Below are 22,391 nucleotides of genomic sequence, written 5' to 3'. Positions count from 1 at the left end.
GCCCGGCCTTGGTCAGTGGATTTTTTTTTTCTTCTCCTTTTCTTTTTCTTTTAAAGAAAGGTCTAAGGACAGAACACCCAAGCATTACACATGCAGAAGTTGAGTTTGAGTGTAGATATTGAGATTCGAATTGTAAACATACATTATATACTGGGAAAATAATTTACGATTACAAGTATAAGGGGCCCGGAGAGGTCGTCTGTCCCGGGGCCCCGGCTAGCTCTCGGCGGCCCTGCTTGGAGGCATTTGTCAACATCTGTTTCAGCGCTCTATGGATTTGTAGAGGGCGGGTAGTCCGGCGTTGTTGCTAGTTTTGGCGGGACTAGTGTTGGCGCACACCTGCTGACTGTTTCTGCCTTTGTTTGAGTGCTGGACGTTTGTTGTCGTCACATACGCTACCCCCCCCCCCCCCAACACTCGGTTCCATCTTTGGCGCTGAGAGCAGGATGAGTGTCAGCAGAGAGGTGCACAATGGTTGCAGAGGACGACAGCACGGCAGGGGCTCTACGACCATACTAGTTATTCCGCTTTCAGTAGTTTGCCGGTGGACCAACGAGTGTCGACGAGATTGAAAGAGAGGTTGAGTTAGCTCTCGCCTTAAACCCGATGTCTCAGAATGCGGCTTGTGGTTACATCTTGAGCTCGCTGGAGGGACCTGCCAGACGTCGAGTTTTGATGCTCCCGCATGACGCAATAGGCACGCCGAGAAAGATCTTGGGTGTCCTAGTGGAGGCGTACGGCGAACGGAAAGATGTCGACATCATTGCCAGTTCCTACAATTGCCGACAGCGACGTGATGAGGCGGTCGACGAATACGCCGCGACGCTCCAGAATTTGCAGGCGAAAGCGAACGGCCAGTTTGTTAAGGGGCTACATATCGGAGGACTGCAGCCCGACCGGTCAGGGAAAGTGACTGCCCCCGTCGTCCGTAACAGGATGACAGGTAAATAAAGTGTAGCTGGCCTGACTGGAAAGTGTCCGAAGGCGGAGGTTGTAATTCATGGCAGTTGAGTGATGGCGTTGCTCGACACCGGCAGTAAGGTAACGACGGTCACTGAATAGTGGGCACGAGGGCACATACAGGACTTGCAGCTAAAACATCTCCCCATCTCCTTGCGAGGGACCGGCGGAGCAGAGGTACCATACTCAGGAGTGGCGGTGGTGGACATGTTAAAGTTAACCTCTGGTATTACTAATGCTTGTCATTGGTCAATGAAGTTATATTTTGTGTGTTGGAATCACATACTTGTATAAAGGAGTTTTCAACATAAACTACCATATTGCCCTCTCTAAATGCCACTTTGTATGTTTAGCATGTGTGTAGACACTTTGTAAATGCAATGAACTCCTCCATTGATGTGTGTATATTAAATAGTCACTTGCTTTCAATTATTAAATTATGCATCATCTGGGTTATCAGTGAAATAATGTAACGCATTAAACACAACCTTTGACTGAACACAGGCTATATATTTGTAAATATTTACATTTCAAGGCTCAAGGCTCTTCATTTGTGTTTGCACTCAGGGCACTTCTAGTGCCAACACACATGCAGGTATTCACCTTTTGCATGTTGACTCCTCATGAAGGTTGTGACTGTGACTGTGATTATCAAATAAAACACGATGCTTGAGGGAGATCAGAGAAAGCAAACGAAAAGTGGGAGCTCTGTCAACAGGGTCGGATCGACGAGAGTCCGCCCCTTATCGATGACATACAAAAAGTAGCTCCTCTGTATAATGTTGAAAGCAAAAGATGATAATGACAAAAAATTATAACAAACAAAATGACTACAAGCTCAAGTGGGCAGAAACTAAGCAAACCAATCTGAAAGAAAACAGCTAAAAATTATTTGAAGAAGCCGCACACAAAGCAATATAATTCAGCTATGATTTATTGAATGCCGTGTTAGCTATATTCAATACATATTTTTCAGGCTATTTGTCTGAAAGTCTGTCTATATGGTTATTAATTTACAAATACTATTTTTAGTTCATGCGTGCATGCATGTGTTTATGTGCGTGTTAGTGTTGTACATTTAGTTTAACATAAGTTGAAAGAACACATGTTATAAGAAAACATTGGAAAAAAGAGTTCAGAAAATAGTATGGGTGTTGTATGATTTATTTCAACAGAGACAAATAAAAAGATTTCAAGAGCATGTAGCAAGGAAAATGTAAGTGAAAGATTTGTCTTTAAGCAGAGTGGAAATTTAATTAACATAGTGTAAATCCGAAGAGACTTGCAGGGTGCATACATCAACATCAGATTTTTTTTCCATGAGCAAAGGAAGCACAACACTTCTACAAATACTACGGTATACATACTTTTCACAGTATAACAGCATATTTTGTATCATTGCCTTCGATCACAGTGGATTGCTCATGCATGACAACAGGACAAGATTACAGACTAAAATCCAAGCCCCCTCCCCCAAGAAAACAAAAAAACAAAACCAATGCAACATGAGCAGACGACCGCGGGTCCAGCTATCAAAAAAATGTAGTGAAAGACGTGGCATTTGTAGATATGAAGATAAATCTGTGACAATAAGTTTTAAATGTCTAGAGAGATAAGCACCAAGTGTGAATTGAGAGACAAAGCAATTTCTAGTAGCCAAGCCATTGATATCAAGCCCAGCTACTCTGGTAAAATTGTGAGAAACCGCTATGTGCACTCTACACGGCGAAAAGTTTGTTTCAAAAGATTAGCAATCACATTCTCTCCACCTGCTAATTCTTCTGTTCTTTTAAGACTTTAAGTTATTTAAGTGTTTAAAATGCTATTTTTGTTATCAACGGTTAGTATAGCTTTAAACCAAGACAGGAATTTTTGTAAAGCAGTTCAATAACAATTTAAAGCTTGTTGCCGTACTCGTTGATTATAAGTGCTCTATGATTCGTGGGCACAATGTAGACTGAACAACGTGAGGTAGGGGATCCAACAAGAAGACATTTATTAACAATACTTTAAGCCAAGGCAGAAATATTCCTTGGCCAACACCGGGGCTCGCTATCACTTTCAGCTTGTAGGCTTTTAGCGCAAAACAATAGCAATCACAGGCGCAGGTAACATCCTAACGCTGTTCATTTAGCTCTGAGCTGATAGAAAAGAGAGGAACAGAGTGGCCAGGCAGGAAATCGACACTCTCATAATGATCTTGTATCACGAATGGTTTTTCAGTTATGAGTGACTTGAGAATCAATAAATGTAATCTTTTTCATGAGTATAACCATTATACTCTTCTGACTGCTTTCAAAAATCGAGTCCCAATACAGTAAAATTCAACATTAGCGCAAGCTAAGTTGTCAAAGAAACAATTTGCTTTTTTTAAATTGTGAAAGACACGTAGTTATTTTCTCTTTTTAACAACTTTTTATAAAGATGCAAAAAAAAAACCAAAAACCCAAAGAAAAAAAAAAAACCCACAGTCGATTTGAACACTTTCAATCAGGGGGAAAAAAACCTTTCAGTCTCTAATCGACCGAACTTTTTAACTTCATCTATGGCTTCTTTGGCTACTCTCACACATCTATATTTGAATTAAAAACTTCACTCGTAAACTGTATTGAAACAGATTTTGTGGCAACCATAGCACATTGGAAAGTGAATAAAAAATAAATCTTGACTTTCTGATTAAACTTTTTCGTACCAAAGCTACCAAAACCCAAACAAATTATATTTCTTATTACAGTAACCATGTAGGCATTATTTAAAAGTAAAAGATATCTTACACGTACATGACCATTGTTTGAAACTTTCAGCAGTGTGCACACGGCAGTATCAGCGGATAAACTGTTATGTTTGCATAGCAAAAGGTGAGACAATTTGAACAGCATCTAATATCGCGACTGTTTATTGAAAATTTGTGGTACTCGACGCCATGATAAAACACAGTTCGAGCTAGCTAGAAATATTGAAATTGATTAAATTGCGAAATTTAAGCGCGAAAGGCTTAAGTTGATGAATTCTTTACACCTGGGCAAACTTTTTTGTTGCGAGGGCCGCATTTTAGTCCGAGGGCCGCACCTTGTTTGAAATACGAACCATGTAAAATTGCCAAATTTTAAACAAACGCATAATGAGGAATGAACAATTAAGCAATTTAATGAGAAAATGTTTTGAATACAATTTTGCTGAAACATTCTTTAAAATTTGGCTCAAATTACTGGCAGATACTCTCATAACTGACTGCAAGTTTGCATCTGAAAGCAATGACCGGCCGGCCATTACATACGCAGCAGGTGTGGGAAGGACTAAGCGTAACTTCTTTTTTTTGTTGCCAAAGGCTTCTGAACACTTTCGGGCCGCTATTTGCCCACCCCTGCTTTACACTAATCATTTGCTGAGCATTTTCTTTAAAAAGCACTTTGTTATGCTATAAAGGACAGGACACCACACATCTGATTGTCTGCTCAAAAGATTATGGATGTCAGTCATGTTTTTGATTGTTTGCTCTTTCTGCGTTATCAATAAATACTTTTAGCACGTTTATATTACATGAGTCATCTTGAGTGCCAGACATAACCGTTATGGAAAGAAGTAAATGAGAACTGATTGATAAAAACAAGGAAGACTAAACACTGGAAAGCTACGCTATGCCATAAACAAAATAATAATAATTTTTAAAAAACCACTTCAACACACATGCAACAACATGTCAAGCAAAGCGAAAACTCGATCACTCAAAAAGCAAGCGGAAGTTCTGTAAGAAGGTTAATAAATAATATTTGCAGAGCGTGCAAAAAGCAAATGGAAAGCACCACAGTATTTTTCCTTACCTTTTCCTGCATATATCCTTCCTTCACTCGCTTGCTCACGCACTCTCGCACTCATCCATGCACGCACATATTTACAAGCGCACCCCACCAACCACACACACACTGCAACAGACGCCTCAAAACCTCATTGAGGTGCTCCGCCGATGTCCTTACTTTGTTCTGGTTCTCGCGTTTTTCACGGGAGGTAACATCGCGAAGACACGTCGAGCCTACAATACTGAGGGATGGAGAGAGCAACTCTTTGAGACGGATACAACTTGAGACGCCCTAGTTCCTAGGTGAACTACTGAGTCGTCTTCTTAGCAACACTCAGTATGTTTCTCTTCTATTCAAAGGCAGCGACTTTACAGAGGAAAGGCTTTTAGAGGCGAAAACTGAAGCTTCTTGCACAGGTTACAACTTCCAAATATTGGAAAATGGAGTAATTAGTCAAATGAACATTGCTGTAATATTGGTAGTTTTGTCTTTTAAGCGACAGAAAGCGGAAATGGCGTTAGCATGGCTCCCACCGAAGTCGAAGTTTGAAAGATTATTACTGAAGACAAAATGCCAAAACATGACTGAGGCGTGCACATGGGAAGGAAAGGGGGCGTTGAGCAAGAGGAACACGGCACACGGAAGGCCTAGGCAAGAGAGCACGTGAGAGCTACTTCTGGAGGTCACGCCGTGCACACCAAGACACAACTTGAGAGAGAGAGTATGGTGGCTATATCATATATATATTTCGCAGCTAACTGACCAAGTCTTACGCACCCCCGCCTTCGAACTCTCAGGTCTGGCTGGCATTTATCATGTCGGCGAGGCCACACTTCCGCACACCGAGGGTCTGATCTACCACGGACCGCAACCCGACTCTGTCGGACAAAGGGTTAAGAGTACGGCTTGTGAAACTGCACGACGTCAGGTGACATTTTCTTTCTTAATTATCCCAGCAAGAGTCCTCTCGCGGCATACGTACTGCAAGCAAAACCATATTCCACAAACAAAAAATAATAATCATAAAATACAAATTAAAAGAAGCAGAAAGTGCCCCCCTTCTTCAAACAACAAATGGTCAAAGTGAAGAGGAAACCAAGCTGCTTGGACAATGCCATTCTAAGGGTGAGGGTAAAAGGTAGGCTCTGAAGCTATGGAATAGGGTTGCAAACTAATGAAATGAAAATGAAATGAAGGTCGAAGGCAGGAGACCCGCACACTGCAGCTAGTGAGGATGGTGACGATGATGGTGATGCTTATGGCAATGACAACGACATACCCTCAACGTCATCAAGCTCCTCCCCTTTTACTTCATACACACGTGAAGTGAGAGTGGACGATTCCTCTCTGTCTCTGTACGTATGCAAGCGAGGTCAGAAACAGGCCAAAATCACGTGGGACAAAGTTTTAAAAAACAGTGACAATATACAAGCCAAAAAATCATGCATAAAAAGGCAATGTACACAAGGCGCAGCTCATTAGGCTTATTCTGCCATACTGCGTGACAACTGGAAAGAACAGAAAATGAATCTGACGGTTAATATATAACTTCAGTCATCACAGACAGATCAAACGCCACGCTGCTAAGTGGAAAACCATGTAAAGCCACTGCGTGGACAGGTGCACAAAAACAGAAAGAACGGTAAACATGCTCAGGAAGTCGACGGACTTCTACAAAAAGCAACTAAACTCTGTGACCTCATTACCATGTCGTGGGGAGAGTTATGACCTCATTACCATGTCGTGGGGGAGTTGTGACCTCATTACCATGTCGTGGGGAGAGTTGGGATGAGTGAAAACATCGATGGGCGGTGGAAACAAGTGTCTAATTCTACACATTAAACCACTTCACCCCAAAATGCCTTTGTCTTCATATTCAGCCACTCTGTCGTCGCCATCGTCTTTTAGTTCCATCACGCCACTGATTTCCTCCTGTCCTCTCCGTCCGATTCGTCGTTTTCTAACGTTGTGTCTTTGGCGAGGGGTCGCTGCTCTGTATATAAATCATTGCTTCCGGCATCACATCAATAGGGATGTTGATACACGTACTCCATTACCCCGGCCCCGCGCGGATGGTCAGCCCCAGGCCCCGAGCATTCCTAAAGCCGCCTCTGGTCTCTGTCTCTTTCTCTTTTTTTTTTTCATTTCTCAGCCTACACACAAGAGCGAAACGTAGGTACAGTACGTGTCTGTAGTCCGTCTTTCTCTTTTCATTGCTTTACCCCACCCAGCCTCCTTCAACATTCTTCATGATCAACCCTTCTTATAAATGTTCCTGAACAACATACTTTGGCGAGTGACAGTACAGACCTTCTGACATGGGTAAATATGTTGCACTGTACACGTCGATGTACTTCCCGTAACTCCACCTTTATTTACCTGCACCTTTATTTACCTTTGTCCTTACTAGTGCAGGAAGACGGCGCTTTGACAGCAATGTCTACCCGTTTTATCTCTAAAGACAAGCAGAAGAATCCTCTTCTTTGAACCACGTGTGTCTCTTTCTCTTTCCCTTCTATTTTTTTTAAAAAATATCTTTTCCTTCTTTTGGTTTCTCCGAAATCTGGTTTCCGGATAAACTCATCTTCTTCCGTCAGATTACACCACGTGCAAGGGTATAGGCAATAATTCGTCGGCAAATATCACAGAAAACAAAGAGACTTTAAAGCCTTGACTGATAGGCATGATACACTTTCATTTCGTTTAAACCGTAAGCTCCACTACTCCGATAGATGAAACTTTATCCCAGAGGGCAATTAGATGCAGTTCTATATTGATAACAACACAAAGCAATACCACAACACACAACAATACCACATAGACTCTCATACAATCATGGCTCAGGTTTACTTATGATCATCATTCATTCGCACACAGGAGTGTTCAGATGGCCGAAACAACGAAGGACAGTCTCGATCTCTTGGTCCCGCAGGCAGGTACACAACTTGGGGATCGGATGGAAGCTGGTGAAACTCTCTCGACAGGACATGTCTGTCATCTCGTAGAATTGCAGACACTTTCAAAAGTCAAACGATCACTCTGAGTTGTCCCGAAAACTTTTGTGTATTTGAATACAACACGATGCAACTGTTCTTGTCCTTCGCTGATAAACTGTTGTTCAAAACAGATAAATGAGAAGGGCATCGCATGGGATCTCTAAAATAGCTGAAGAAATCTCTGGGAGGTAGAGAAGAGACTTTAGCTTCCAGAGAAGTAAGAGGAACTGTTGAGCTTTCTTCGGTCTGTTTGGTGTTGCCTCGCATCAGATGGCAGAAATTCGGCCAACGCCTCTTCGCCTAAGACCAAGCTGTTTCTCTGCCCCTTTCTCTCCAAACTAATTCTTTTCTTTCCAGTTCCAGGGATCATGAGCGTCAAACTTGTTTTTCTGCAGTTATGAAGAGGGTGTTTCTTTGGTGAACCAGAGTTTTTCTTACAGTGTGGTTCCCTGAGGTCACAGCTCTGCCCGTGTGTAAGTAGTGGTCAGACCTGCAGGACATGCCCAGAAAAAGACAGAAGGGATTGTGGTTGGTCTCATTTGTTGGTCATCCCTGAAACTTGTTTAAAACATCGATGTCCTGGAGCTTGATGCCCCATTTCTTAATTAGCATCCTGGAAGGCCTCTTTCTGTTCTGTGGTGTTTGATGACGTTCATGTCTGCATTTTGTGCCTATATTCGAAACTTTCAAGTCCGACGTCAAAGCCCAATGCCTTAAGAAATATCTTTCATAATCAAGTGTACTGTAGTCCACTCATTTCCAATCAGTTCTTCGTCTTCAACCATGCACATCGTTGATATTTGTCATCTTGTCATCCATTTTCCTATCTGGTTGACTCGTTTGTAGTCTTTCAAGTACAACCAACTGAGCTTGATCGTCTCCACACCGGGATGTGTGTTCTACAAATGTTATTATTATTAATCACAACACAGGTGTACACTATATATATGTAATACGTTGTCCGACAATGTTATACTTAGAACTGTAAAGGCAAAATAATTATAGTATCCCTTGTTATTTCAGCAAATTGTTTAAATTGCTTCTAATGTATTTGTATAATCGTCTACTAAACTGCCGTAGCAGTTTTGCTAAAGCATCGAACGACAGAGAGAAAGAAGAAAAAAAAAAAAAAAAATAGTGCCAAGAACAGCTACTCTTCTACTGAATCCAGTGTAATTGATTTAGCTCCCTTGGAATATAACTTCCTCTGGCGTCCAGTTGCAGTATCTCTCGATCTAAGTTAAACAGACCGGGTATCTACTCGACCTTAATTAATTTACATAAAGTTAGTGCTTAAGCGATTCTTTTTATTGTCGAATCTAGCATACTGCGTACATTAATATTCGTTTTCATACCGCTATAATGCTGAGAAATACATCATCATCGAGCATTTTGCACGATCAGCCTTTTATAATTTTGAGTCCTTCAGTTGAGCCCTTGTATGTCGTCTGTTGTGATATATGCCAGAAGTGTATTTTATTTATTACTTGTTATTCAGAAAATTGTTTATCTTTATACTTCGTAGTAATATTGACGTCTTTGTAAAGGTTTTGTCAGGTGTAGATCATAATTTGATGTCCGACTCGGTTGTCAGATACGCTAAACAAATACTAGTTATTTTATTGTGTGTACTCTCATTGAGAGGACAAATAATATTAAAGCAAGTATACCCATTTTTGTAGAGGCCTAAAAATGGTTAAAAATTATTAGTGTCGCAAATCACCTGTGTATGTTTTTTGTTATATCAGAAAGGTGAGCTAGATGAAAAGAACCTGATTCTGCTGGTGACATCACGACAGCCATTTCCTAGCAGTGCTCAGCAGGAGATGTCTCTGACAGTTGAAAAATTGCTGGGGGATGCACGAATGCTGGTTACTAGGTTAAAAGAACAAGACCATGCAACAGACAGCCTTATATCAACAACACAGACCCTGCAAAAGCGCATTGATGCCATGAAGCAGGTATGCAACTGTGTCTGTTGTATGTATGAATAGAAACAAACCAAACTTCCTCATTAACGAAGTGAAAGCTTAATGTGAAATTATGTCAGAATTTTTGTGATTCAATAAAAAAAAATTAAAAATGTATTTCTTGCTCCAGTACATATGGGCAAAATGTTGTCATTTCAGATTCTTCAGCAGCATTTTTAAAAGCAATGTCTTTTTATATTGTTAGCTCTGTAACAGATTTTGTGGCCATTGTTATCAACTGATATTTGCTTTCCTACTACTTCCATTTTGATTGAAGACAAATTTTTAGGTCTTAAAGGGTGGAGTTTTGTGTGTGTGTGAAAGAGAGAGAGTAAGGCTTTTAAAGTAAGACTTGGAAATAATGTCATGATAATGATGCCTTGAATTTTATTTTTTATCACATACTTCATCATTACCTTGAGAAATTTGTTTTTAGTATCAGGATGACTTGACAGAGTTAAACGAGATAGCCAAGCACAGACCTCGTTCTGCGTTAGTGATCGGCATTGCACAGGAAAACAGACAAATCCGTGAGCTACAGCAGGAGAAGCGAGAACTGGCTCTAGCCTTGGAGGAGCATCAGTCAGCCCTGCAGCTGATCATGCACAAGTATCGCCAGCACACTGTGAGCCTCCTGCATGCCAACCGTATGGATGCTGCCCTTGCCAGCCGCACTCAACAATCTCAGGTAAGAATATTGTGTGTACTTATGTACATATTTTCTTGTTCTTTCACTGCTTAATTTATTCATAAATAATAAAGATCTAAATTGCTTTATTGTGTGCTTCACTCTGTAAGAAAGTTACCATGATACTGATGCTGCTCCCTTAGTGTGCATGAATTTCCCTCAATTTAAAAATAATGATTATAAATGATGTAGATGGAAAAAAAACAAAATTATGACTTTAAATCTAATTATGTAAAAATCAATCTTTTGCATTCTAACACCTTATGTCTTCATAGTTCAACACTTTTTTTTATATTTCAAGTCTTGTGACCATTTATTTTGTTTTTTTCTTTGACTGAAGGTTGCTGTTTGTATTTATTAGTTTCTTTTGTCCTGATGCTACCATTAAACATAAAAAAAATTGTTAGAGATGATGAAACTTTAAAAAGAGTAATATTAGAAAGAAGATTTTTGGTATTGTTGTACAAATACATGACATTAAAATCCAATAATTAATAACCTTGCATGTTTTAAATTTCATACAAATACCAAACATCTTTATTAACCTTTTTCAGAAAATTGTTGTATTAGTAACATTAGAACATTAAACATGAACACAAATTGTCTCCTTTTGATTCTAGTTCTCCATTTATAATAATTTATACTGGCACATTTAGTTTCTCTCACAAATATTAAAAATCTATATGCATTCATATTGCCATATATAATCTTATTCTCGTGCCTTTAGATAGCTCTGTTCCACATGGCATGCAATTAATAGAATAGAGAATTGCTTATGTCTCTTAAGCAGGAAGTGTGTCACCTGATGGACAAAATGAAAGAGATGGCCAGTGTGATGCAGCAAGCTGTGCGAGTGGATGATGAGAATGCTGGACGCCTTCAAGAGCGACTGGCCCAGCTGGAGGTTGAGAACCAGACCCTTCGGCAACTGCTGGAGATCTGCTCTACAGCCAAGCACCCTATCTTGTCCTTGGAGGACTTTGGTGAGGAATCCCAGAACAGCAGCACCATCAGTGTGATACAAAATACTAAAGATGTTGCAGGTGATGGAGCTTCTGGTGATGACAAGTGAACAATAAGAGCTGGAGAACGACTGAACTTGTTTTCTGGATGTTACACTTCCTCTGGTCAGTGATAGTGAATGGATGAAAGTATAGCTGGGTGTGTGTGTGAGAGTGGGAGACAGAGAGAGAAGATGAGAGAAAAAATAGGTATAGCTGTTAACAATGAATGAGTGGTCCATAACAGATGAACAGGTGAAATGACCAAAAGAGTTTTCAGTTACTGTTGGTTACTGTTCTTTGTCGTATCTATCCGTATCTATCTGTGGGGTAGTGAGCTGACATTACAGTCCAAAAGTGAAAGAATGGAAGAGGAAACAGAGAAAGAAAGAGAGAGGAAACAAGGTTCCTAGAAAGAAGAGAGAGTCTGACTGAGCAGATCTTATGTAGTCATGGGATATCTAAGTATGTCGGAAAGAAGCAGTGAGGTGAAAGATGGCAAGCTACCCTTCAGGTGAAGCCACAAAAATATGCTTTTATGGACATTCAGGGTTATACCAGGTACACAAGTATTTATATAAAGGGACTTTACCTTGTACCAATCTTCCTAAACTTAAAAATAAAGTTATGTTGATTTACTGTTGTGCTGTTGTGCTGTTGGGATTTGGACATTTCTTATAGTTTGGAAAAACCTACATGAGTGTAGATTAGCCTTTCTTTACTCATTAATTATGCATCAACCATGTTATATGCAATATAACTAAGATAACTAATATGTCTTCATATGCAGAATCAAACCACACTGGTTTCCTTTCTTCATGTGACCATCATATATTCACAACCGAGAAGCAAAGAGACCCTGAGTGATCTCTCCTCAGCATGTGGTGGGAATGTTGTGAGTGCCCTTGAGATGTGCTTGTTGCTTGCATGCATGAGGACGATCACCCCTGTGATGTAAAACAAGGTGCTTATGTGCAGATGTAAACAAACAAGATGGTAATACTGTAAAACCTCTCTGTTAAGAACTTCCCGATTACGACCCCTCATAGTTACCACCTGAAAATGTTTCATGGACGTATTTTGCTATATAAACATCTTCTGTATTACGACTACCTCCCCAACCCGACTTACGACCGACAGTTTGAGCTTTGTTACCACTTTTGTTGAAAAAAAATGAAGTAGATTTTAAAATAGATTGCTTCAGGTCGACCGTTTACGTGTGATTTTCTGCAGAAATCGCGTAAAATAAGTACATTTTGAAAGAGACTACAAGAAGTTATATGTTTATAAAAATAAAATTATTGCGACTATCTGTTTGCACCCTGTTGCGATTTTTTTTAAAAATTCCATTTAAAAAACATCAAGCGCATTTTAGGAGAGCCTCTTTGTCCACCTGAGTACATGTAGTGATCTGTTGTTCAGAGATCGGTAGGCCTACATATATCTCTGATTGCTCTTACCCAGAGTGAGTACCCGTACAACAATGGCAGAATCGACAAGCGTTTCCACAGATTTCTGTCTGTGAGCTTTCGCAATCGAAAGCGAAGAGTGTGTAGTCAGTGATATACGAACAAGTTTGGGATAGGTTTTGTGAAGTGAGGCAGAACATTCCAGTGACTGGAAAACTCAGGAAGAAACTTTGTGTCTGGCAGTGTCTGGAGGATTTGATGTTTCCAGGCCTCGAAAAATAGATGAAACGTCGCGGCGTTCACCAGACGTACCTTAGCGTAACGTGTGGATAAACAAAAAGGAGACTGTAGGTGTGTTATGATATACTCTAGTGCTGTCAGGTCAATCAGAAAATGGGTAAGCTTAATTTTTTGTTAAAGGTAATGGATAACATTACCAAGGCCACAAAAAGCAAGAAATTTACTTTAAAAAAGTGTTGACACTCGCACAAAAATCTTGTGTACATATTGAGTATGTGAAGGTTAAAACCGGTAACTCCCACTACATGTATTTATTATTTTCTTTTCCTGTTGATCTATTGTTTTTTCCCTGCAATCATTTATATTTACTCAAAACCTAAACTTCTGCGACACAAGAGAAGACAACAAGCAGCACACTGTCGAGCACCAGATGGGACCGCATGACTAGGGTAGGTTTGATAGGTGTCCGTGCTTTTTTTTTTCTTTTGTGCGTTGTTTCACTAGAGATACCCTAGTTCTTTTTAATCTGTTGGTGTGTCTGTCCGTTTGTTTGCTAACACTTTTTGCTCCATGTTCATTGTATAACTGTATTTGTTTTGTACAGCTCATTGAACCCACTGTTAAATAGGGAAAAGAGATGTATAAATCTCGTTTATTAATATTATTATTATTAATATGATAATTATTCTTAAGTACGCCAGAAACAATGCTGCTTAGATTTTGTCTGCCCGCGTCCGTGTGTACGCGCATAAGTCCGGGTGCGCGTGCAAGCGAGTACGTGGGTGAGCTATAGGACTGCGTGCGGGTGGGCGCTTGAGTGCGTACTGGTTAAGTGAATCTTAGAAATCACGTGAGAGGCAGCGTAATCATCAATCAACTCGATTGTAAAAATAAAATTGGTTTATTCGAAAAGTGTTTGACAAAAGTTCTAGTTTCTGTAGTTTTTAAAGCTTAGGTACAATCAGTGGCACTTCTGACGATCACAGATTTGCTGGAGACTGCAAGGGACACTCGAAAGAGTTGGGGGTCGGAGGCAGCACACGAAACGGTCGAAAGAGAAGAAGCATGTGCATTTCGTGCGTGCCTCCTTGCTGAGCACCATGTCGTAGTAAAAGGTATGTAGGCGAAAGGCTTGTATTATGCTGTCTTTGGAAGCAAAGGTGTCGTGGGTCCTTTGTTTTTAGTGGAGTAAATCACGGGGTGGCTTTGCGTGTTGCTCTCAGCTCTCTACTTCAGCTCAGGGCGGCACAGGTAGACGGTAACCTGCGGAGAATAGACAGCAACAGATATGAACACAATTCTGAACATTTCACTTATTTTCAGCGGGTCCAACTAATCTAGAATTCCCCTAGATACCTTGACCACACACTTTCTGAAACTATCTTACTGTTAACTGCTCTCATGTCTTAAAACTTCAAAGTATAAATTCGATTTATTTTTGGCGCATTGTACACCCTACCCTTTGGCCCTCTTGTCATCCAGCCACCATCACCCAAAAAAGAAATTGACATCGTTTCGCTTTTTTTATCACCCGGGTGCATGCTTAACCTCAGAGGTAAAACAAATGGTCAAGAAATTCTCACTTCATCGATGAATCCGTTGAAGTCATCACAGCCACCACCGCTACCGATCACCAGGCCGCGTTGGCGGACCTCCAGGTTACCTGGGTAACACAACATTACAAACAATTAAACAGACTAGTTTAAGTATGTGATACTGCCACTAATAACTGCAGAAGAAGAGAAATAAAAATTCGAAAATCTGCTTCTCTCTTTTTTTCTCGTGATGCTGAGTTACTGAAAGAAAGAAAGACTGGAAACAAGAAGGATGAAAAAAAGGGTTTTCTGTAGTTTGTAAAACTCACCAAGTGCAACACGACTATCGCGGTTAAGGCTGACGTGGCCATAAAGTGAGCCGGCGTCCAGGCGGTACAAGACGTCCTGCCAGCCATCCTGCCATCCATAACCCTGCCAACCGATAAGAACATTGCGTTGGAATCTCGTTGCAGCTGTATCCCTCTACTTATCTGCGTTACAGTACATCTATCTTCTTTTTTAAATGTTGACATTCGCCTTAGAGGGGGAAGCAGGTTGAGCTAACACGTGCAACCCTTGTTACACTGACCTGGTCAAAGGTGGACACGGTGAAGTTGACCGGCTGGGGGCTGTTCTCAGTCTCAGCGTAGAACTCGACACCTGCGGGCCCGGCGCACACGGCCAGTGAGGGTCGAACCTGACAGTCACCGTTGGAGACGAGAGCCAGGCGGCGGGTGCTGGTCAGTGCGGACTTGTAGCGCAGGTGCACGTACACCGTGGAGCCCCACCAGGTGTTGGAGAAGCGTGGTACCGTCAGGCGACTCTTGCCGTCAAAGAAGGCCTTGCCGTCTCTCACCTGCACACCCTCGTTCTTGACGAAGACTTGGCGGCCGGACTGGTCCTGGGTGTCCGAGATGAAAGGCAGGTACAGCTCCGGGACGCACTCTGCGCACCACAGGAAGCGGTTCGTTACAAACATCATACAAGCACGCACTCATAGTAATATGTAACCTCCCTGCGCACGCGCGCATAAAGGCATACACCAATGTGCGTCACGTGACATGGAAAGCAAGCGAGGACAAGTTCGACTACCTGCACTAATCAGTGACAGTCTGTTTGGACTTTCGAAGGTGGTGGTGGGCTAGGGTGGGGTCTGCTATCACGGTCGCGTTATATCGGAAATAACGAGTAAGTGTGCTACGTTCCACACAACCATATTAGAAAAACGAAAATGAACCAAAAAAAAAAAAAAAAAAAATCGTCCCAGCCGAAAGCAGGAGTCTTGGCAGTGTGCGTAAGTGGTTCACCGAGTCTAAGTCAAGCCCAACCGCTCCATGTTGCCTTCCTTTATGACTCAGGTACCCAATTCTACTGGATTAGAAGATAAACTGGTAGGTTATCCAGGGACTGCGGGCTTTACACATGCGACCAACTGCCCCAGAGTCAAGTGCACTCACTAGAGGATATGATACATAACATTTTGATTCTTATAAGTATTACTTTGATCATGTCATGTCTTGTAACAGTCCCCTACCCCAGCATAGTGTGAGCCACTGCGATTAAAGTCAATTCTCACATCAGGAGAGAAAGAAGTAAACAGTACAAAGAAATCAAATTTAATGAAGGAAGAGAATAAAAAGAAATGGGCAGAAAAATAAAAATAAAATACAAGTGAAAGAGACTCAAGTCAGGTCAGCTGAAGGGAGCTAGGAAAAATGAGCAGGTAGAACAGGAATAGACGAAAGTAGAAAATACAGGTGAGTACACTGGCAGACTGGTGGATTGACTACGTAGACTGGTAAACAACTGAATAGACTGATATGGGATTACACTGGTAGAAGGATTGATAGATCGGTAGACGGGTAAGTAAACCAGTGGACTGGTAGGTGAGGTAGATTGTAAGACAGGTGGGTAGACAGGTAGACAGAGAGGTAGGAAGCCTCGTGCATTACCTTGCTGTACGTTGGTGTTGAGGTGCACGTTGCATCCACAGGGCAGGGTGGAGAAACCCAGGTTAGCCGGACAGGACATGAGTGTCCACGTGTTTCCAGTCTTCACCTCGTACTTGGTGCGGTCACCCGGCACTGGACGCATGCCATTGGGGCACTCGGCAACAACTGGACACACAGATCATCATCATCATCTCAATCATCAATCATTAATAATCCTCATCAATCATCATCATCATCGTCGTCGTCGTTGTCGTCTGCACTGGGCATCGTTGGCGCAGCGGCTAAGCGCTTGTTGATGGACTGTTTTATGTCAACATCTGCTCTCGGGGACACTGTGTTTTGTCTCTCTCTATGTGTCACTTGTCTACAGGACCGGGTGTTTGGGGGTACAGTCGCGAAAAAGGAAGAGAATCTGAATTAACTGCGGGTTTGGCGTAAAAACACGTGACCCCTCGTCCGACTCTTTCCACATTTAGTTTTAATTTTTGCATCCCTGCATCACGGAGACAAATCTTTACTAATATATATATATGCCATTGAGACTAGTAAATGACCACAGAATAGTGAACTACCTAGCAAATGCGAAAGTTTATACGTATAAGCTATTATAAATATAACATGAGAATCTACGGTACGTCTGGTTTCTATTTATAGATTATTGAAAAAGTTATCTATTGATAAGGATGATTCATAATCTACTTGTTTACTACTACCAATAATATTAACAACAACTCCAGTAGATGAGAGCCTTACAAGGAGCTGTGGAGGTCAGGCAGTCGTCACGGCACGTGGGGTTGAAGGTGCAGCTCGCGATGTAGGGGTTGTAGCTGTAGTTGATGGGGCAGCACTTGGCCAGCGCGGTGCCGGAGTTGCAGTCCCAGTAGCCGCGGCAGGAGGCGGCGGAGGCTTTGGTCTTACGGACGGCACCGGCACGACAAATGTCTGCAGACCGCGGAGAATGGAACAAGTGTAGTTAGGAGGCTCTCACACACACAGAGGGAGATAGAGACACAGGTAGACAGGTTGGAGTAGCTAGAGATGACAGGTGTATACATTTTCAAATAAATGTATTTTTTTTTCATATGACACCATCCAATCTGACAACAGGATTTCTCTCCCTTTACCTCAGTTGCTATTTCTTGCAAATAACATGAAACTTTCAGCCACGAAGTTTATTGTGAATATTTTGAGATTTCAGTCATTTCCCCCTTTCTCATTGCTATTTTGTAGGTAGGTTTATGAAGCCGAGAGCTGTCTACACAGTCTATAGCAGCAAGTATGCGTTCATCACTAGTTTATGTTGCTCTAGTCCTCAGCAAGACAGTGCAGTGTCTGTAGCAGTAGCAGCCACAGCAAATCCACGTTTACAGTTACAGTGTCGATAGCAACAACTCTGTGGCAGTCAGACCTGTTGTGAGACACCGTGACGACATTAACGACAGTAACCACCTACCATCGACACAGTTGACGTTGTGGCGGTAGTCGCAGGTCAGCTTGTCCTGGTTCCAGTACAGCCCGTGGGGACACGGCCTGACCCCTGCAACCACCGGCAGTCCATTCTTGTCGGCTTGGCACTGTACGTACAGGGTGCAGTCACTGGGGTGGGGCTTGTACCCTACGCCATGACGGAGCTCACAGCCGTCACACATGTCTGTGGACAGAGACATGAACGTGTTCACATCCACTCCCTGTCTCTCAGCAGAAAGTCCAGGTAAACATGCAAAGATTTCTACCTCTAGCCTCTAAGAGGTAAGAAACAAGGGCTTCGTATAATGAGGAAACACAAACTGGTTTAAGAACCGTATTTCTAATGTGTCAACGACCGTAGGTGTGATAGACGGGTGGCTTGTTGGTGTGTGGGTGGTGGGCGGGTAGAAATGTTTGTGTCTTATAGTCCCTATTCCCCACTTACTACCTTAGGTTCTCGAGATACAAGCGTCTAGTCCAATCATCAGTTTATCAAGGGCGATTTCCAATCAATGATCAAGAGCAATCACCAGTCAAACAAACGTATCAGCTTACGTGGTGAACAATACAGCCAATGGGAGCGTTGAAACTTTATGCTAATTATGCACATTGTGACGTCACCAGCCTCTCCTTATAAGGTCGTTCGTATTTCGAGAACAACGGAGGGTTGAGCGGGTAAGGGGAAGAACGCTGATTGTGGTAACAAGTCTTTGCAGTAAGTTTGTTTCTGTCATCCATAGCAACAGACCCTGGACACCTTAAGGCGCAGTTGACAGTCCACATGTTTAGCTTTAGAAGTTAGCTGTTCACATGTTTAGCTTTAGAAGTTAGCTGTTCACATGTTTAGCTTTAGAAGTTAGCTGTTCACATGTTTAGCTTTAGAAGTTAGCTGTTCACATGTTTAGCTTTAGGCGTGACGTAGTGGGCAGTGAGTACTACAACACAAGGCAGTGTGTAAGCACATACTGTAATCTCACTAGACACTAAGTAGATATGCTCTTTTACTAGGCACTGTGTTACTAGACCCACTGTGCTAATATATGCTCTTGTTATGTATGAGGCAATGTGCTAGCACATACTTTTCTAACTTACTAGGCCCTGTGTTAGTAGATAATCTAGTCACTCTCTCTAGGAACTGTTAGTAGATACTGTAGTAACTTACTAGGGACTGTGTTGGCAGACACTGTAGGTGCTGCAGTTGTTGTTGTGGTCCTAGTGGTCTCTTCATTCTCCTCGCTGTCGTCCGTTTCACGGCTGTCAGGGGCAAAGGTTGTGACGACTGGAGTCGTCGTATCGTCGTCGTCGTCGTCGTCGTCGTCACTACCAGGGGACTGGGTTGTGACAGTGTCCACCAGCTCGACTGTGGTTGATTCATCATCGTCTTTCTCTTTAGGGCGACACAGATAGACGGTGACCTGAGGAGAAGAGACAGCAAGAGAGTGTTGACATTATTCTGAACATTGTCAGAGGCATCGCTTATCTTCAACTCCCAAAGAGAACCTGACAAAAAAGCTTTTATTTTACTCTTGTAAAGTCTCTCGTAAACCAACAGATTGGCACCTACCTCCTCAGGTTTCAAATCAAAGAACTAAAGCAAAACACAACTTTGTCGGTATTTAAGTAGAGCCAGCCGAATTAGTTTCGTATATCTGATGACTTGTCGGTTTCAAGTAGAGTCAGCCATGGTGGAGAACTTAGTTTCGTATACATGATAGACCCCCCCACCAACACAACTTTGTGCCTCGTTATGTGAGAAAATCTACTGGCCGCCTCACGTGTTCTCATTATCTGTCATTTTCTACAAACATGACCACAAAGCTGGTGCCAGACAATACGTTATCATCCGGGTGCTCGCTTAACCTCTGAGGTAAACCAAATGGTCAAGAAAGTCGAATTCTCACTTCATCGATGAATCCGTTGAAGTCATCACAGCCACCACCGCTACCGATCACCAGGCCGCGTTGGCGGACCTCCAGGTTAGCTGGGTAACACAACATTAAAAACAATTAAACAGACTAGTTTAAGTATGTGTTACTGCCACTTATAACTGCAGGAGAGGATAAATAAAAATTCGAAATCTTCTGCTTCTCTCTTTTTTCTCGTGCATGCTGAGTTACTGAAAGAAAGACTGGAAACAAGAAGGATGAAAAAAAAGGGTTTTCTGCAGTTTGTAAAACTCACCAAGTGCAACACGACTATCGCGGTTAAGGCTGACGTGGCCATAAAGTGAGCCGGCGTCCAGGCGGTACAAGACGTCCTGCCAGCCGTCCTGCCATCCATAACCCTGCCAACCGACAAGAACATTGCGTTGGAATCTCGTTGCAGCTGTGTCCCTCTACTTATCTGCGTTACAGTACATCTATCTTCTTTTTTAAATCGTTGTCTTAGCCTTAGAGGGCGAAGCAGGTTGAGCTAACACGTGCAACCCTTGTTCACTGACCTGGTCAAAGGTGGACACGGTGAAGTTGACCGGCTGGGGGCTGTTCTCAGTCTCAGCGTAGAACTCGACACCTGCGGGCCCGGCGCACACGGCCAGCGAGGGTCGAACCTGACAGTCACCGTTGGAGACGAGAGCCAGGCGGCGGGTGCTGGTCAGTGCGGACTTGTAAGCGCAGGTGCACGTACACCGTGGAGCCCCACCAGGTGTTGGAGAAGCGTGGTACCGTCAGGCGACTCTTGCCGTCAAAGAAGGCCTTGCCGTCTCTCACCTGCACACCCTCGTTCTTGACGAAGACTTGGCGGCCGGACTGGTCCTGGGTGTCCGAGATGAAAGGGAGGTACAGCTCCGGGACGCACTCTGCGCACCACAGGAAGCGGTTGGTTACAAACATCATCATACAGACACATCTAACCTCACTGTTCAAGCGTGCATCAATCCATACACCAATGTGAGTCACGTGACATGGAAAGTAAGCAAAATGGTCATGCTCGACTACCTGCACTTATCAGTGACAGAGTGGGTAGACAGGTAGACAGAGAGGTAGGAAGCCTCGTGCATTACCTTGCTGTACGTTGGTGTTGAGATGCACGTTGCATCCACAGGGCAGGGTGGAGAAACCCAGGTTAGCCGGACAGGACATGAGTGTCCACGTGTTTCCAGTCTTCACCTCGTACTTGGTGCGGTCACCCGGCACTGGACGCATGCCATTGGGACACTCGGCAACAACTGGACACACAGATCATCATCATCATCATCATCATCATCAGCAGCAGCAGCAGCAGCAGCAGCAGCAGCTTCTACAAAGGATTCAAGTGAGTCTGTTATGATTACAACCACCAGTAATAACTACATGTGCATCTTCAGAAGGTCAAAGTCTTACAAGGAGCTGTGGAGGTCAGGCAGTCGTCACGGCACGTGGGGTTGTAGGTGCAGCGCGCGATGTAGGGGTTGTAGCTGTAGTTGATGGGGCAGCACTTGGCCAGCGCGGTGCCGGAGTTGCAGTCCCAGTAGCCACGGCAGGAGGCGGCGGAGGCTTTGGTCTTACGGACGGCACCGGCACGACAGATGTCTGCAGACCGCGGAGAATGGAACAAGTGTAGTTAGGAGGCTCTCACACACAGTCACACACACACACTCACACGCACACATTTACACACACACACACACGCGACGCTGTAAGAGGAAGATAAAGGAAAGATAGAGAGAAGCAGAGATAGACACAAGTAGACGAATGCAGGAACAACTCAGGTTTTAAAAAAATAAATTAAAATTTCGCCAAATCCTCGCCAATTGTTACAGTCGATAACAAGAACAGCGGTCAGACCTGTTGTAAGACACCGTGACAACATTAACGACAGTAACCACCTACCATCGACACAGTTGACGTTGTGGCGGTAGTCGCAGGTCAGCTTGTCCTGGTTCCAGTACAGCCCGTGGGGACACGGCCTGACCCCTGCAACCACCGGCAGTCCATTCTTGTCGGCTTGGCACTGTACGTACAGGGTGCAGTCACTGGGGTGGGGCTTGTACCCTACGCCATGACGGAGCTCACAGCCGTCACACATGTCTGTGGACAGAGACATGAACGTGTTCACATCCACTCCCTGTCTCTCAGCAGAAAGTCCAGGTCAAAAAAAGTGCTTTATACAAAACGGAAAGTCTAATGAGGAAATATAAAGAATCTTCTTTGTAATGTGTCGTAATGAGGTAGTCGACAAATAGCAAAATGCGAGTTACATAGCTTCCATCATGAAGACTACAGGCAATGGGAGCTGACACACAATGTTAATTAGCTGCATTAATTACCTTGTGACGTCACCAGTTTCCCCTCGTTAGCTCGCTCGTATCTCGAGATACTGTAGTAACTTACTAGGCCCTGTGTTAGCAGACGCTGTAGGTGCTGCAGTTGTTGTGGTGGTCGTAGTGGTCTCTTCAT

The 22,391-nt window shown here is 43.0% G+C and overlaps 2 protein-coding genes across 4 annotated transcripts; one reads left to right on the top strand and one right to left on the bottom strand.

Moving 5' to 3' along the window:
- The first annotated feature begins 8,909 nt into the window (after positions 1-8,909).
- Positions 8,910-12,051, top strand: LOC112559499 (FGFR1 oncogene partner 2 homolog). Of its 3 annotated transcripts, none has more exons than XM_025230806.1 (4): positions 8,910-9,038; positions 9,502-9,714; positions 10,160-10,411; positions 11,202-12,051. In XM_025230806.1, the coding sequence occupies exons 2-4, from the start codon at positions 9,580-9,582 to the stop codon at positions 11,481-11,483; spliced, it is 669 nt and encodes a 222-aa protein (XP_025086591.1). In that variant the 5' UTR covers positions 8,910-9,038; positions 9,502-9,579; the 3' UTR covers positions 11,484-12,051. The 3 variants fall into 3 exon arrangements, with proteins under 3 accessions (XP_025086591.1, XP_025086588.1, XP_025086589.1); XM_025230803.1 differs by having other exon boundaries at positions 11,199-12,051; XM_025230804.1 differs by having other exon boundaries at positions 8,915-9,006; positions 11,199-12,051.
- A 1,895-nt stretch (positions 12,052-13,946) lies between these two features.
- LOC112558610 lies at positions 13,947-22,391 on the bottom strand. Its single transcript, XM_025229160.1, has 16 exons — positions 22,262-22,391; positions 21,825-22,022; positions 21,336-21,524; positions 21,017-21,181; positions 20,641-20,812; positions 20,456-20,603; positions 20,197-20,299; positions 19,917-19,996; positions 19,178-19,430; positions 18,002-18,199; positions 17,302-17,490; positions 16,549-16,713; positions 15,186-15,541; positions 14,926-15,028; positions 14,645-14,724; positions 13,947-14,324 (listed from the first exon to the last, which is right to left on the bottom strand). Exons 1-16 carry the CDS (start codon positions 22,389-22,391, stop codon positions 14,289-14,291), a joined length of 2,565 nt encoding a protein of 854 aa, XP_025084945.1. The 3' UTR covers positions 13,947-14,288.

The sequence above is a fragment of the Pomacea canaliculata genome, linkage group LG3 (genome assembly GCF_003073045.1).
Source record: "Pomacea canaliculata isolate SZHN2017 linkage group LG3, ASM307304v1, whole genome shotgun sequence".
Lineage (NCBI taxonomy): Eukaryota > Metazoa > Mollusca > Gastropoda > Architaenioglossa > Ampullariidae > Pomacea > Pomacea canaliculata.
This window is presented reverse-complemented; position numbering and strand designations above follow the sequence as displayed.

Excerpts from the sequence above, each read along its gene's own strand:
- LOC112559499 (XM_025230803.1), top strand. The coding sequence starts at position 9,580 with ATGTCTCTGACAGTTGAAAAATTGCTGGGGGATGCACGAATGCTGGTT. Across the intron at positions 9,715-10,159 it reads GCATTGATGCCATGAAGCAG|TATCAGGATGACTTGACAGA; the intron begins GTATGCAACTGT and ends ATTTGTTTTTAG. Across the intron at positions 10,412-11,198 it reads GCCGCACTCAACAATCTCAG|CAGGAAGTGTGTCACCTGAT; the intron begins GTAAGAATATTG and ends ATGTCTCTTAAG.
- LOC112558610 (XM_025229160.1), bottom strand. The coding sequence starts at position 22,391 with ATGAAGAGACCACTACGACCACCACAACAACTGCAGCACCTACAGCGT. Across the intron at positions 20,300-20,455 it reads CCGTGTCCACCTTTGACCAG|GGTTATGGATGGCAGGACGG; the intron begins GTCAGTGAACAA and ends GTCGGTTGGCAG. Across the intron at positions 18,200-19,177 it reads GTCTGCCAACACAGTCCCTA|ACATGTGTGACGGCTGTGAG; the intron begins GTAAGTTACTAC and ends CTCTGTCCACAG.